The following is a 16,833-nucleotide window of genomic DNA, read 5'->3' as shown; positions in this document are numbered from 1 at the left end:
ATGAAGACGGACTATGAAAAGGTTGTAATTAAACTACTAATGTGAGAGGGACATTTTATTATAATTTGAGAAACAAGCAAGCAAGAGACTCAATCTGGCAGCTCCCTGCCTGAGAAGCTTAAAATGAAGTTTCCCAACAAATTCATGGCACATTTGATGGATAGTGCCCACACCTTCCATATTACCTCTTCAGTCCAATCTGACTTATTTTCTAGTTAAATCAACAGAAGTGTGACTACAATGTAGACCAGATACACTTGAGGAACAGAGCATCAAAAAGGTGATCAACTTCAATAATAGGCAAGTAGAATCCTACAGGGCCAGTATAGATATCTTCACAGAAGCAATCATACTGGTTCAAGACAAATGGTGGTCATTCTTCTTGGTATGGGACAAAACTTAAGAAATAAATTCATTTCAATCTACAAGTACAGATGAATCATTTAATGATACTGGAAGCAGGGAAAAAAAAACTGTCTTCCATTACCCCTTTTCCTCTCCCCCATCACTGGATGACCCTTTACTGCTGCAGTACTTCACTTAGCACTGAACAACATTTTAAGCTGCATCCCCAAGAACACAACGCTGCGCAGAGAACTCATTTTGCTACAGTCTGTTCTACTTAGCTCGCGGAAAAGGAATGGCACAAGAAAGTGTTGGCAGCAGGACTTCACTGCAGTGAAAGAGACACAAATTAATCAAGGAGTTGTACGGCCAAGCAGCTGCTCATTAGGTTGTACAAAGAAGTCATCTTCAGTTGTTGAACCACAAACATTTATTTCAACTCCAATCCCACTCCCCAAAGTACCTGTTTTGCAAGAGGTATAACCTAGAATTCTGAAGACAGAAATAAATACATATATGCAAAATAATCCTTCAATAACTACCCTCCTTGACCTGCAAAAGAGAGAGATTGCTTTTGCAGCTTTTGTCCACTGAGGTGGCTTTTTGTGGTCTGACTGTATCCAGACTTCCCCGAGAAGGTACTTCACCTCTTCCACGAAAAATAAACATGTCCACTTCTTGCCTAACTCGCTTGGATGAAGTCTGGGAACTAACTGCAAAGGCCCTATTCCTTTCTTACATTGTCTTTAAAAAGAACCAGAGCTGATGGCTTCTCACTGCTCCCACTTGCTACCCTGCAAAGCAGGGCTCTGGTTACACAGCCTGAATTAAAGTAGCCCAAGATAATTTATGAGGGACATGAAGAAAGAGTTATGTTTTGAACAGACAATTTTGAGGCAGAATACTACCAATATACGGAGTGCTTGGTTTCACTATATAAAAATCTCTGACAGCCAAACAATAACTCTGCCTCTTATTTTAGAGCTCAACCCCAAACTGGTAGACTTCGTAACTCTCCACACTCCTGCTATTCCCTGAGGTGCTTCTAAGATGATCACTGTCAGAGTCAAAGAGTCTATAAAAAGGATGAAGGAAGCTGGGAAATTTCCACAGTGGTAGTGCCAGAAAAAAAACAGAACTAACATTTTAGCCATCTCCGAGTAAAGCCAGGCTGCACCACTGGAATTTCATCGCTGAAGTCCACGAGCTCCCCCAGCTGACCTTTGGGATCACTGCAACCATATCCAGAAGATGGGCTATTGCTCATGTGCCTGGAAAGTTCCAGTCTGCTCAAAATGGTATTCACATTTACCCCTCAAAAGCCCATGCTTCTTCACAGAAGAGCTTAAGAGCTCATTAACAGAAGTTGTCAGAGTGAAGAAGAAGGAAGAAATGACTTGGGCAAGTGACATACTCTTGCCTGCTGCTTCGGGGAACAGCAAGAAGGCCAGCCAAACCAGCAGTGGCATCCTGTCACAACACATCTATTTTTTGCCTTATGCAGTTATCTATGTAAGAAGCTCACTTGAACAGGAAAATGTTTTACCCAAAACATGGCCTAACCTCAAAATCCTCATTCTTCCCCCCACCACGTAAGGCTTACAGAACTTGTTACCATAAAAAGACCTGTAAATCTGGATGAAAAAATCCCAACCTCCCCTCCTTTTAAGCATGGTGAAAGTGCCTTCTTTCCCCTCACCTCACCCCCCAGCCAGTTGCATAGCACATCCCTGCTCTGATTTTTAACCAGCAAGACTTGAGCTCTTTTACAAGAATATTTTATGATCTCTTTTCTCCATTTATAAGCAGCAGAGGCTGAACTTTTCAACAACTAAAATCCCTCTTAGGGAATATCAGGTGTTCCCTAGCATACCCCCTGAAATCCTCAATAGGATTAGACAGAAATAAAAGCTACTAAGAACTTCTAAGATTTGGTATTTGCCAGATACGATTTTCAATCTACTATTTCTAATTCTTCCTGAATCTTACCCTAATTCATACAAACATGCTACACACAGGTGTTTTGGGTTTTCCTTCTTGGAGGCTTTCTTTGTTTTTCTGCTATGCAATCTGTATTTTCCACAGAAAAAAAAAAAAAAAACATATGAACATAAGGAAAAGACGCTGCTTTGCACAGATGAGGCAACAGCTTCACACAATGAGTTTATCATCCTTATGACAGACACAATATGTTGCTATCCACATATTGTTATTTACAAAACTCAAAAAATCAACCCAAACAACAAAACAACAAAAAGCCACCACCAACGACATGAAGATCCTAAGATATAAGTAGAGAAAGTGTAGTTCAGGCCATACATATTTTGTGTACATTTCATTTAGTACCTGTCCTCTAACTTTTGCTCACAATGCCAGAGCTTGTTCGTTCCTAAGCAGAGCAGCCATTGTTTGCACGTTGTGACCTGCCTCTCTTTTCCAGGTAACCTGTTCTTATCTTTGTTTTTGAAAGAGAACCCTCTGTTCTGGACCCTGAGCAAAAAATAAGCAGAAGACGGGCGGAGCAGAACTCGTAGCATGTAAGCACAGTAGGAGTGGTCAGATACAGCCATGACCACACGATGTTAATGCAAACCTCAAGGCCAGCCACCTGTACAACTCCTAGAGCAGTTAACTCGTGTGTGCTGACACCGCCACGCTAAAGAGGGGACTTTGCTGATGGTCACTGCCACGCCTGTGCAAAGGAGAGTAAGTGGGTCTTGTGTGCTGGTGGCACCACCTACTGGAGATGAGGGCCTAATAAAAACAATTTTGAATGAACTGCTTCTAAAGATGAATTTAAAAATTTGACAGTATCTAAAATGAAAGCATGTCACGTTTCATTCATAATCCTGAGAGATGTTTCTTGAGATCAAACTTGTTTAACAGAGGCATCATAAACGATTCTGTAAAATCACATCGAACGAGGGAGACTAAGAATCACAAACGCTGTGGCAACAAATTTCCTGACATGTTGGAAAGATTTAAAATGTTCACATTAAGACTATAGCTGAATGTTACAGATCCAGCCCCTCCTTCCACCCCTTTTCAAGCCTGTGGAAGAACACTATCTCCATTCATCATAGCATCTCTGCTGTTGGTAGCTTTTATGTGCCTGCAGGCACTAACAGCCTGGAGATATGTGGTGTCACCAGGGACTCATATTGCAGAGAGATGGGAGGATCTTGTCTGCCAGTGCCAGGGCACAATGACAGCAGTTTCACAGTGACATTTAAGCTCTAATTTGCACGCAAATGTCAATATTTATTAGTCACATCAAGATCTTCAGCAGAGCTCTTCTGGGTTGCTAAGTCTCTCTGGTTATAATTTTAAATGGGAGGCTTGAGAAAAAAGAATATTGGTTCTTGTCAACTTATTCCAGATCTCCTAGCTTCTTAATTTCATCCTCATCTATTGATTACTTTTGTTTAAAATTATTTCCAACCTGTCTATGCATGAACAGTGTTGAAAAATACTTATTGTTATTCCAAGAACTGACCCTGAAAAAGGAGCACATGGACCTACCTTGTCCCTGGATTTGGAAGTGTATTTATATATCTAAACAATGGAAATTTTAAGGTAACAGATGTCCCCTGCCAACAACACAGTGCAAGAACAGCCTTCCACTATTAAAGTGAGTCTGAAGCACCTATATGTTCCTATCATCCTTTGCTCGTGTGCATTAGTTTTCAAAAAAGCCCCAAATGTTGAAATTTGTTTTAATCAGCAAGTGTCTCTAATTCTACTACTTTTCTACAAAGTTAGGAATTAGGCCTCCAACCAAGTTAGCAATTAAGAAAATAAAATTGCTTTCAAATGTAGAGTAGGAGAGGGGAAAAAAAAAGAAAAAAAAAAAAAAAGAGATTAGGTAGGCCTTACGGAATTGGGTAGCCTTAAAGATCACTGCAAAATCCCTTTCTTCAAGTACAGAGCAAAGGTACACAGTCAGCATCTATCAGTACTCTGCCACTTACCAGGATTTTGGCTCCCCAAAATGCAAGTAGTTGATACTGTAGAGATCCATGTCCTCTGTATGCCAAGCAAACGTTGTCTTCCACATCCCAAAGTAGAGGTACGGAGTGTTTACACCTTCTATAATAATACCACACTCGTGTTCCACCATGTCTAGGAGGGTGTTCAGATTGCCAATATTCCATTCTTCCACATCCTGTAATTCAAAAGAAGTATTTTTTACTGGTACATATCAGGACTTGCTATAGCACCACAATAGTACACAGCTTCTTTTCAGAACCTTAAAATGTGGATATCCTAGTGTTGTCCAGGAGGGTTCCTGTATTTGCATTAATTTATTTCCACCTGCTGCCAGAAAGCTTACTTTTAACGTTCATCAATGACCATGAAAAGGATGCATTACCATTACTTTGTGGCAAAGGGACTGATTACTAGCTAAATGTGTTCTCTGAAGAGGCACTTGTACTCCCTGATACTCTACTATTAAGTAACCGATCTACTAATAAGCTCAAGATAAACTAAAGGTAAAAACCACTTCTCTCAGTGATATTCCATCCAGATGCTCTTCACCTGGTGAACATGTATCAGATGATGAGAAACACTAGGCTGAAACGCAGCCAAAGTGGCAGAGGACTCTACATCAGCTCAGTGCTTCACATAAAGAATAGGGAAGACAGCTTTGTTATTATCAATATTTAAACAGAAAAAGCAGTAATAGGAAGTGTTCTAAAACTGGTAGCTGTGTTTTCTCTACTTCAACATGAAATATAAAAGCCAAATGAATTGATAAAAATCTTTAACCTTCAGATTGCTGAAAGAATGTTACTATCTCCAAAAGGAAACTAACAGTCTTCTTTACACCCCTTTCCTCATCGTATTTAACGTGCAGGCAAGTAACTGACAGGTAGGTATGCAAGCACACCCCAGCTTCATCCTTTTGGTGGAGTAATGGCTAGATAGCAAAATTCAAGCTGTTCAATCTTGAAACTTTCTAAATCAATCTCAAAGAGAAAAAAATATATATATGAGAAGAAGGGGATGAAGAAAGCAAGCAGCTGAAAAGTGACAGGAAAAGTAGGGCAGAGAATTATTTTCATTACTCTGATACCTCTATGCTTGCAGCAGTATCTGTAATTGGTCAACAGGAAGTGCTCTTTAGATGTACCTAGTAATCCAATTATTTAATTTCTGCTTAGAGGAATTTTAGCTTAACTGAATGAAACAACTTACATTTGCTATGTGCAGAAACTACTTCTCCTAAAGCTTGCACTTGGACAAGAAAGTGCTACTCCCAACAGAGCACAGAATAATGGGTAACTCTGATGTCCATGGCTGTGAAAACCTTGGAAATCTATGTTTATTCCAATTAATTCCTTATTACATTGATAAGAAAAAGACACTTTTACACCAACACACAGTTTATACTGTGGTCAATCACACAACACTCCAAAAATTAGGCAACTTTTTACTCAAAAGAAAACTACAGACGAGGGGCACAGCTTTAAATTAGCTGCCTAAACACAGTAAGAAAATAAGCAACCTTTATAATTTACAGTAGAAGGAATCACATCACGAGTACTTTAAGCAGAGGATGTAATTTCACCAAGGAAAAGCCAAAACAGTTTGAATTGTAACATAAATTAGCACACGTGTTATGTCCTAATGTAACTGTCTACAGAGAAAAAATACAAATGTAAAGAGTTTAATTGTATCAGTTACCAAAAAACTTCAACAAGGGATAACAAAGAGTGTATCTGATAAAGGGCCCAAGTCCTTGAAATACTGCTTTTCCAGCTCTCTAAGGTACAGGTGAAATCCCTATTTTTTAACTCTCTTTAAATAAACTACCATGAAAGAGATTAGGACCAGCAGAATACCTTTAATTTACCTACATGCCACCATATAAATTTGGAAATATCATTAAACCCTGATCATTATCACCAGTCCAGTTTTGTTTAACCTTTTATACACACTTTATACAGTTTTCTGCCATATGTTTCCTAAGAACTCTTTCAAATCCCATTTTCCCTCATTTTTCTAGTAAAACTAAGCTTTCACAGGCTTCACTGCCTCTTTTATCCAGAATCTCTAGGGACATTGTTCAGTCACAATTTCCTAATGAGAGAAAAATAAAGACGTTGTTTACTTTTTTTTTTTTTTTAATTAAGTTGGTAAATCAAGCAAATTCTAAATTACTGTTCCTTAATAAGTTAAGAGCAATAAAGGAAAGTCCGTGAACACATTAAAAAATAACAAGGAGCCTTTTACTTACTGCGTCATATAGTGAGCCGCTGATATCAGCCCCATAAATTGGTGAGACAAATGTGAGATTCTTCCAGTACTTGCGCTCCAAGTCTTCAAAATCTTGATGGCGTGGAGTACAATACCTGATAAGAACACAGAAGGGGTAAGGATGCAACAAGTCCCAAGGAAGACTCACCACAGACATAAAACAACTGCCAAGAAGAGTGCATGTCTCAGCACTGTGAGATGCTGAGTTGGAATTGCCTTTCCCACCAGTTAACATTACAAAAAGGCTAGGCTATAGTTTGGGAAGCAGATTCTATACAGCACGCAGTAAACTGAATGTGGAGCATGTTTTTATAACATCTTCCATCTAATTATCTCAAACCAATGTACACATTACAGGAAAATTATCTATGTTATTATATCGTAAAAGCATTAAATTCAGCAAGGGGTGAGGGAAGAGCAAAGAAAAACATAAGGTGAACTAAGGTCATGTCATAATGCATGGACATAGCCGAGCACAGAACTCAGGTCTTTGTGTTTCCAGTCCTGCAACTTACACTAGTAAACTTTTCTTCTCTCTTCATTTCCTAGTGGCTGTAAAAATAAGCTAATATTGAAAGTAGGCAGACTCAGGAGGTTACTGAAGATGCATCTCACTTTTAATTCTACTCAGTCACGTTGTTTACTGCCTTTTAAATCTTTCCTCAAAATCTCTTCGTGCGTACGGACAAACAGGATGAGCATTTAAGTGAAGCATCAGATCCTCATCCTAATGGTGCATGAGGTGAAGTTATCACAGTTTGCTGAACACAGGCAAGGTGCTTGTACAGGCTGTGTTAGCAAATTTCATGATTGCATGACATCAGTAATGCCTGAGTTAAAACTCACGGTAGTCCAGAGCTCTGGAAAAACAATGCAACTGCAGCTTGTATCAGTTAGCTTGTCCCAGCAAACTGAAGTGTTCCCAATGTTCCCATGTTCAGACAACACTCATGCTATTAATATTAGCTCAGGCACTCAAATATACTCATATCTGTACCTGAGCAATGGAACACATTGCCCAGGACATCCATTAACAGACCAAGAGCTCTTCTCGGAGCCATTCTTTTCAGGCAGATTCTTAGCCAAATACTGACTTCAAAGAATCATTCTTCACCAACCCCCAGAAAAAGATCAAAGATAAACCAAACACATCAAGTTATGACTTGTTTGAGATTCTGGCTGTCAACCATCAAGAAAAATTTGTTTCCTCCAAAATGCTTCCTATTTAACAAGGCTGACGACATTTTCTTTTCAGTTAGTTTTCAGGCTTTCTGCACTACTCCCCCATTCACAAAGTGAGCATACTTAACACTAACATACTTCTCACTATTAGCCAGACGCCGGTACTCTCCCACAGTCATTGGTTTCTTCTGTATGTTATACTGGGTGAATAACCCCGACTGGCCCGTAACCACCTGCTGAATGGGAGCTGGGATAACCATGTCATCTATGTCATCATAGGTTTTTCGTGGCTTCCATTCCTTTGGAGGAATCACCTGTAAGAGGGGAAAAAAAAATCAAGTTCACAACAGGCAAACACAATTTTTACTACGGAAAACAAGTTAAATGGAAGGTATTTCACCCTGCTGCTGCATGTTATCAGATAACAGCAGCATCTCAAATAACGAGCACATATGACAAGACACCTGTTCTGCAACTGCTGAAGTACAGTACTAGCTGACATGTTTAGAGGGCCCACAGCCTGCCTGCCAGCACTGCCATAAGTACGGGGTCACAGGAGATGGCCAGTGAATGACGAAAAGATCCACAACTACTTCAAGGAAATACACTGCATGCCAAAAGGACTGCACGTGCTTTCCCTCCAGAGCAGCATTCCTCTCTCACCTGCCATTCCATGAAGCTGCATCAAGGCTCAAGCAGCTTCTTTAATACGCTGCAACTCTACAACTCCGTAACCTTTTATAGTAGTCTACATCACTGTTCCACCTAGAAGTTCACTCACTGAAGAGTTGCTGGTTTGTTTGTTTATTTTTAAACTAGGAAGGGTCACAATCCTGTTGCATTATTCCTGTTGGTATTTCTGTATTACAGGGGACACATCATGGGCCCAACATCAGGGGTAAAGGGTAGAGAAGAACAAAAGAAAACTGGGGAAAACACATCCAGGAAAAAACACTGCTGCAAAGCAGTGCTGAATCTGGAAGAAAAAGCTGTAATTTTAAAGAGCAGAGCTGCCAATAATTCTAGGCTCAAGATCAGAGAACAATCAGTAGAACATTCAGCGGGCATGTGGAATGAAAAAAATAACAATAAAAAAATCTACAATCTAATTTGGTGTAAGGATTTACCAAAAAAAGTTATGGGAACGTGAAGACAAGTTATTGATTTTTGTGGGCATGGTTCCTTTAGGAAATGATGAGCTCTGCTTCCACTAAACAGTTCTGAACTGCAGTTGCAGTGGAGGCACAAAAATTAACTTGAAATGCTGAGATTTAGTCCTACGGGTAGAGTAATTTCTTTAGAACATCTGGAATTCACCAACAACCTTTATTAAAATAATCTACCCTAGCGGACTCACAGAACATAATTGCTAGTACACTTGAGTGGACAAGGAAACATTACACAGAGAGCTTTTTATCAATACTCTGTTCTACTTAGAACTGTAATAAAAACAGTAATTGACCTGTTTTAGAAGAAATAACTATTATTTCATGCCCAACAGCTTTACTTCTCTGCTGTGCTTTATTAAGTTCTGCTAAATACCACGTTTAACAACTACCTTGTCAGAACAAATGCTCTCTCAGCCTATGGAGTAACATGACACTTCCACAGAAACAGTCCGAATCCGTTCTATTTTTCTTCCAAGCAGTCGCATTTAAAGTACTGGAATTTAAAAGTGTCACAGAAGAGTTCTCGTAATGTTTCATTGGTTTCAGCGTAAAGGCATGAATGTGAATAAGAGGCAGAAAAAGGTTTCAGAGCTGGCCAGAGAACTATTTCCAGAAGATCAAAAAGGCTTTTGGATACCGATGGGACTCACACACACATACACAGCACATTTACAAGTATAGATTCAAGTTAGCTCAGAACATAAAAAAGGTAAGAGCAAGAAGTCTGCATCCGTTCATATAAATATGACTTAGGAACCTTGTCCTCATCCAAACCTATGTAGACTTGAAAAGCTTGATCCTTCACCCAATGATCTGGGGGAGCTGAAAACCTCCATATTTCTCTATTTTGGCAATACCCTTAACCCATCTCTGTAAGGGAGAGGAATATTCTTGCTTTCTAGTTCAGGATCGAGGGAAGACATTCTTTAAATAAACACTTCTCTCAGTCTTATGAAAGGCTTGTAACTCCTTCGCCTTTCCTCTCTGTAAATCAAAACAAAGAGATTGCAAGTACCATTTTCAAAAACGTCCTCCACTTGACCACATGAACAAAAACTACTTGTGAGTGCACAGGCACCTCACATAAAAGAATCTCAGGCAGGTAGCCTTCAGAAAGCTCTCAGCCACTGGAGCTAGGCGAACTGACCTTGGCAAGCCCTGCTCGGTGAGCTCCTTGCGATTCAATGTAAGCAACGTACTTCCCGAAGTCCCGAAACTCCTCGAGGGTGGGACGAAAGGTCATGATCTTACAGCCAGGGTTCTGCGGACTTGGGTTTTCAGACCCCATATTTCCAGCAGGGTGGCAGCACCTGAATAGCAAAAACAAAAGGGAGAAAAAGAAGAAAGGCATAAAAAATAGTTATTTTTTTATGTTCTTTCTATGTGCTTTAGTAAAGTATAGAAAGGCAACAACATATTTTTCATTTCTCTCTCCCCACACCCAAGAAAGCATTTATAGGTAGCATCCTCTACTTATGAAGGGTTTCTGACCAAAAATCCAATTAGTTTATTTGATAGCAGGGCCCTAAGAAGACTGAAGCATCAAGGAACTGCACAAGGTGTTCTAGGCACTTCTCCACTGTTTTTCTGTGAAGAGACATCAGAAGCTGTAACAAGTGACAGAACTCACTTCTGAAATGGTTGAAATCACTGTGGTGAATTCTTATTTCCATATAGGAGAATGTCACACTAACGTGAGCATATTTATCATCGTGTAACCAAATCTACACTTGAGCAGGCCAGAGGAAACAACGATGTTAGGAATACCAGTGTCACTTCAGAGTTCAAATATGGCCTAAATATAGCACGTAGACTTGACATCGGGCCCCTCCACTCATCGTATGAAATCGTGTCTCCCCAAGGGGCAGTCAAGAACAAACTTCTCAGTATCTTCAGCATCTATGCAGTGCATGCATGGAACTGGCTGCCTCTCGCAGTTCCCCATCAGAATGCTTTTTCCTTTTTTTTTTTTTTTCAAAAACTAAATATAGAACAGCTTTGACCAATGTATTAGCAATGTATTTCTTCTTTTTTTTTTCTTGGTGCTGCAACATAAAAATTTTAAAAGTTGTCTTGTTTTGTTTTGTTTTTTAATGTAATTTCCCTACACTTTGATTGTATTTGATATTTACACAGACAAAACTGAGAGACAGACTATTCATTAAAATATCTAGATGTTCAAAGCGCCTCTCAATACTTCAAAATTCAGAGGGGGAAAAAAAATCCAAAACAATTCGGGATGCAATCCCAATTTTGAAAACAAACCTTTTAAGGCTACTTTAGAAACTCGTAAGGCAAACAAAACGTTTTAACGGCATTTCAGTCGCCAACACAGCCACGGGCCTTTCCTCCATGTCAGGAAAGCACCACGGCGTCACCAGAGGGCACCACGGGGCTTTCAGGGAATAACACAAAGCGCAGCAATGCTATGGCTTCAAAATCACTAGTGTGTTGGGATTTAAATTGATTTTGACCTAGCGAGAAAGTATTCCAAATGCTACTAAAAGTACTCGTCAAGTTAGGGAAAGAAGAAAGAGAGCCAGACTGCTCTATCATGGTTTTAATCAGTGTGCGTGGCACAGAGCTCCTTCTCCAGAGACCGGCAACTGAGGAAACATCCCGCGGAGATGGGGTCCCAGGGCATCAAGTTTTCCTTTCCGATTCTAACTGGGTTAAACACTTTTCCTTTCAAAGGGAAACGAGCAGTTTTGACTTGTAATTTCAGAATATTTTCAGAGTAACTTTTGCATCAGATTTGTTTCAGAAGAGCGGTCTGCCAGCCCGCACCCCTCCCCAGCACAGCCCTCCAAGTAATCCCAGGCCTAGAAGGAGCCAAGGCTTTCCTGCATCTGCGGTGAACAGACTCTGTAAATTCAAGCATCCCATAGCATCCCTGAGCAAAATCAGCCTAGTAAAAAGCTGTGGACCCAGTCCCTTAGCTCAGCACCTCACAGATTCCCACAATGACTGCGTTTCTGACAGAAACCCCTGCCGGCTGACAAACGGCCCTGTGCCGGCCCCTCCGCCTGCAGGGTGACCCCGCCTGAAGAGATTTCTGACAGCCTTGCAGAAAAGCCTTTCCTGTGTTTCAGGGTCAGGACTTGAAGATAAGAAACATCGGATCTATACCTATAGAAGTGTTTTCCAGAAGCATGAAGATAGCAAAGAGCACCTCCTGCCCCTGGAGCTGAGCAGGGCCTGGCTCAGGGCGCTGCTCTCTGCCAGCAAATGGCGGGGGCTGGCCCGGTTGAAGAGTCTGAAGCAGAAGAAAAGCCAGTATCAGAGAAGTGGGGGACACAGAGAAACCATCCCCAAACTCCTGTTCAAACGCAATCACATTGAGGACACTTCTGCTATTTTTAAAGCAGGACCAGAAATGCCACAGGGCCACGCAGCAGGAGCGCAGTGCCGCGCTGCATGCAGGCTGCTCTGGCATATCTGGCCCTGAGAGAGAGAAACCCGAACTCCTTCCTGAGGAGAAGCCATGCCAGCACCATCTGCTCCAGGGAGGCCTTCCCAGTATTTGCAGTTTTGTCCACAACTAGGAAAGGAAAGACACCAAAAAAGTAGTTCTATCCCATCTTCTCACGAAGATGCCCTTAGGCAACTTCAATTTTTACTCAATGAACTGGGAGAATAGCCCACAGAAATCCTCAGACAAGGCAGGGGGTGGGGTGGGGCTGGAATCCTAAATTACTTCCACAATTTGACCAATTAATTAAAGGTTTTACTCGCCTCAGCACAAGAACTCACCTCAGCACAAGAAGGGTACTTCGCAGCTCTGCAGCACAGAGCTGGTAAAACACACTGGATTTTCCCATGTTTAACCCCATTCTCTTTATCCTAAGGAACATCTCAGTGTTTCCTAGATAACACTGGCTGCAATATACATTCACCTGACTAAATTAAGCACGCCATTACAACAAAAACTAGCCGCAGAGCTCAGGTGAACAGAGAACCAGCTCCAGCCACATCCCCTCCGCCTCAGCAGCCCTGAGGAGCTTGGTACCCAGGGCAAGCTTTGGGAGAAGAGGATTTCTCTCTTAATTCCTTTGCAATAGCAGCACTACAGCAGTTTGGATAAATAGCAGCAGCATTCCCTGTTAACCCCTCAGTTCCCAGCCCCACAAGGGGCCATGGAAGATCCTGAAGGCTGCTGAGGGGAGCCATGCGGTGTTGCTGCCTTACTTGATCGAAGGAGGCCACCTCGATACAACGCTGCTGTAATAAGCTCGCTGAGAAAGATTTCACAGCAGAATCCAACTGTTTTGGGAACACTAAAGCCATTTTGCATTCAAGGCTCTGCCGTACAGCAGAGTGGATGGTGACAATGCGAACAACCCCTTCTCTCTTCACTAATAATACTGAAAAGGACAATTTTGCAGAAAGAGTCTGAGCCCCCTATTAGTTCATGAAAAGAAGAATTAAGGTATTTTTCTCAGCTGGGTGTACTCTGTTTCTTTGTAAGAGTGAGTACCGATGTGAAATATTATGAAATACCTTCTAATTTGCAGTGGTGGCAAGGAAACACTACTACTTGTCTCCAGAAATGATTTCAGTGGACACAAAGAGCTGAGTTTTTAATTTCAATGACTTTTACATGAGACTTTAACCTCTAAAACTGATGTGAACTAAGACACTTTTGTGACTGAAATCCTACACCTGTTGATTGAAAGCTCTGTATAGCACAGAAAAAGCCTATGAAACCCAGCTGAGATCAACGACTTGTGCTTACTAAAGGACTTCCAGAACCCAGAAACCTGTCTTTCAGTGAAAGGCTTGGGGACTTTTCAAGCAGTTCCCCATGGCTCGGGCACTATTGATCTTTGAGGAGTGGAATAATGCCAACTCATCCTCCTCAGGCTTTTGAGTCAGGGGGTAACTTTGACTACAGGTAGAGACTATTAGTGGAAACGAATCTGTCTCAGCGCTGGAGCCAAATACCGCACACGTACCCAGGGCACGCTTCTGCCAGCATAAAACAAGCCAGTTCTGCTAGTGCTACAAACTACCCGTTATCAATCCAGATCTCAGCAGTAGAAAACAGCAGATTTGTGACATAAGACTCGCTTTGTTTATACAGCAGCACCAAAAGACCATCTTTAATCTTGTGAAGCAAACCATCCTCTTCAGAACCCTTTAAAGAAGGCACCAGGTTTCTGCTTAAAAGTAAAACTTCTGCCCACGTCATGCCCTGCTGCCGTGCACATTACTGCATACAATTGACAAAAATACTTTGGAACAACCGGCTGTCTTTCCAAAGGTGCACTTTTGCATCATCAACCCCATGAAGCCTCCTACTGGCTTTTTGTCAAAGGCAGTGAAGCCCAACAAGCAAAATTCAAAAAGATGAAGGAAAAGACCCTCTGGAATACACGCTTGTAGCATAAAAGCAGAAGGCATGGATTCAAATCTTGTAGGGAAAATTATCGCATGGAAGCCACGGGTAGCAAAAATAAGTTTGTTGGAAGAAAATTCATACCATCCACAGCAACTCCACAAGATTTCACTTGTGTTGTGGTAGAAGAGGCTGAACAGGCATCTTTTGAATATACAAAATATCCTCCCAAGGGCACTCAGCAGCCTGGTACCAGCAGGGAGCAGAAAACACGCACGCTGACCCACTTGCGCTCGCGGTGGGCACACGCTCTGGCAGCAGCATCACACCCTGCTGTAGGAAACAGACTACAGCCATCAACATTTCGCAGAATAAACAAAGCGCCTGGCCTTGGTTTGAAGCAAGAGGAAATTTCACAGCAGTACCAACTTGGATAGCTACTGAGCTCCCATCCACGGCCATTTGTTCCTCTCCTGTGCCAAACAGGATTACTGTGGTGCCACAGAGCGAAGCGATCAGGGAGCTGACGCCGGTTACATGGCTGTGCTCTAAACCACGGCTGTAGTTACCAGCACAGGACTCCTATGGCAACAATGCAAAGCCACCATCTCATCAAACCACAGCCTTGCCACGAGACAGAAAGAGCATTTCAAACATCCGAAACAGTTATAGGAAAAGACTCAGTAGATAAAACTTTTCTAGAAGGCACGCTCGTAGCAAGCTCTCCTCTCTTCCCCAGACAGATGAGTTTATCACCCACACAAACTGGAGTTTGTACGTGCCTTAAAATGCATCGCGGGTTACTGGTGCTCTTCAGTCGGACTGCCCTTTTACTACAGAACACTGAACCTACTAACTCTTAATCTAATCAATGCAACAAACATCACTGCACTTGTAATACCAGTAAAACTGCTGTTAGCAGTTAAGAAAATTAAGTTCTACAGCTCATTACACTATGCAAGGACAGTGAATTATACACCCTCGCAGGAGACCGTTTAAAGACAACGTAATCCAAAGCAAGACAGGGAAATACAAATCTCCAATACTTAAAAGGGGGAAAAGAAAAAAAAAAAAAAAAGATCTAATGAAGAGATCATTACAGCCCTCTGGATCTATCAGAACAGAGTCAAAGCTTGGCAGCACTGTGGAACAACAGGAACCTGAGTATCAATGGTAACGAATTCTCTAATCTTGTTTCAACACCTAAATTGTTAAACCTTCTGGTTTCCTCACTTGACAATCTCCCTTGAAAACTCGCATCCATTGATCCAAATGGACCTATTAAGCCTCCCCTGTCCTTCCAATGTACTGCCAACAAAAAGACAGACCCGACTCGCTCCAGATTTCTCAGCATAAGGCAGGCTGGACAGCATACCGAGAACTCCCCGGTGCCTGTATGTATTTACCACCAGCACCACGACAGGCTTAACTTCCTCGTCACTGCAAAGCAAGCTGCTGAGAACGTGCTGCTGTGCACTCTGGAAACTGCTACCGAGCGTTCAACAGGCTTGAAATCCACCCTCAGCTCACGCTGCCCTGCCTGTGCTCACTGCTGTGCCCAGGGTGAGGCTCTCAAGGGAGACCACTTTGCTATGAGATCGTTGCTTTCCCCACAAGAACAAGAAATCTTAAAAGAACTACTGTCAGTGCTCGGAAAAGTAAAAACCTGTAAAAGGGACGTAAAACTTGTGTCTACACCTCGCTACCCTCAGTTCAACTACCCATGGGGTGGTTTCATGCCCCTTCTCAGGCGAGGCAGGCAGGCACTGATTAGGAGGAGTGCAACAGCAAATGAAGCGTGGGCGGTGCAGAGCAGCCTCCCTCGCCTGCAGTAAAGCACACGGTGCTCAGCAAAACCAGCCCATCTCACAGAGCCATCACCCAGCACCAGGAGGGACGGGGATTCACAGCTTTGCAGGTTTTTACCTCCCTCCGTGCTCTGCTAGGTGCTCACGGAGGCACCAGAGCTGTGAGCACGTGTAAGCAGCCTCTTCTCTTCAGAGCAGGGGAAAGCCTCTGCCCTGAATTCTGCCCCATCTACCTCAGGTCCCTGGCAAACCTAAAATGAAAATAAGTTCAGACTTTTTTTTTTTCCCTTACACTGATCTTCAACTGAAAATGCTGTAAAAAATACAAAATAAAAACAAACAAAAATAGAACAAGACAGATTTAAAGTGTGCCTGCATCAGCTTCTTGTGACTCAATGTTTCAGAGGCATTTCACACACAAAAGGTGGGAAACCTACTCAAGAATAAGTTTATTTTTAACTCGTTATTTGACTGCTGAGCACTGAGTGCAAACGTTAATGGAAACCTCATGTGTTTATTTGAAATGACTTTTCTTTTTGATGAATTAGGCTGGAACTCAGAGGGCAGATTCTTCTGTTTCTATCGACTTCCTTTCTCAGCACGTCAGCTGCGCTCAGATTTACAGCCAGCTTCTCGCGGATCAGGACTATGGAAGTTTCTCAGCAGAACAAAAGATAAAGAGTTGCAAACCATCCCCACTGCACATAAAGAGGCGATTATGAATCCCGAG

The 16,833-nt window shown here is 41.9% G+C and overlaps 1 protein-coding gene across 3 annotated transcripts in view; it reads right to left on the bottom strand.

Annotated features, from left to right (window-relative positions):
- The window catches only part of KDM4B (lysine demethylase 4B), a 90,544-nt gene that overhangs the window by 67,812 nt on the left and 5,899 nt on the right, over positions 1-16,833 (bottom strand). For all 3 annotated transcript variants that reach the window (XM_082779888.1, XM_082779889.1, XM_082779890.1), the window contains exons 2-5: positions 10,105-10,267; positions 7,927-8,102; positions 6,587-6,701; positions 4,317-4,510 (exon numbers count right to left, since the gene is read on the bottom strand). In XM_082779888.1, the coding sequence (XP_082636014.1) occupies positions 4,317-4,510; positions 6,587-6,701; positions 7,927-8,102; positions 10,105-10,245 (626 nt within the window). In that variant the 5' untranslated portion in view covers positions 10,246-10,267. The remainder of the gene's footprint in view (positions 1-4,316; positions 4,511-6,586; positions 6,702-7,926; positions 8,103-10,104; positions 10,268-16,833) is intronic.

The sequence above is a fragment of the Aythya marila genome, assembly GCF_965140915.1.
Source record: "Aythya marila genome assembly, chromosome: 27".
Classification (NCBI taxonomy): domain Eukaryota; kingdom Metazoa; phylum Chordata; class Aves; order Anseriformes; family Anatidae; genus Aythya; species Aythya marila.
This window is presented reverse-complemented; position numbering and strand designations above follow the sequence as displayed.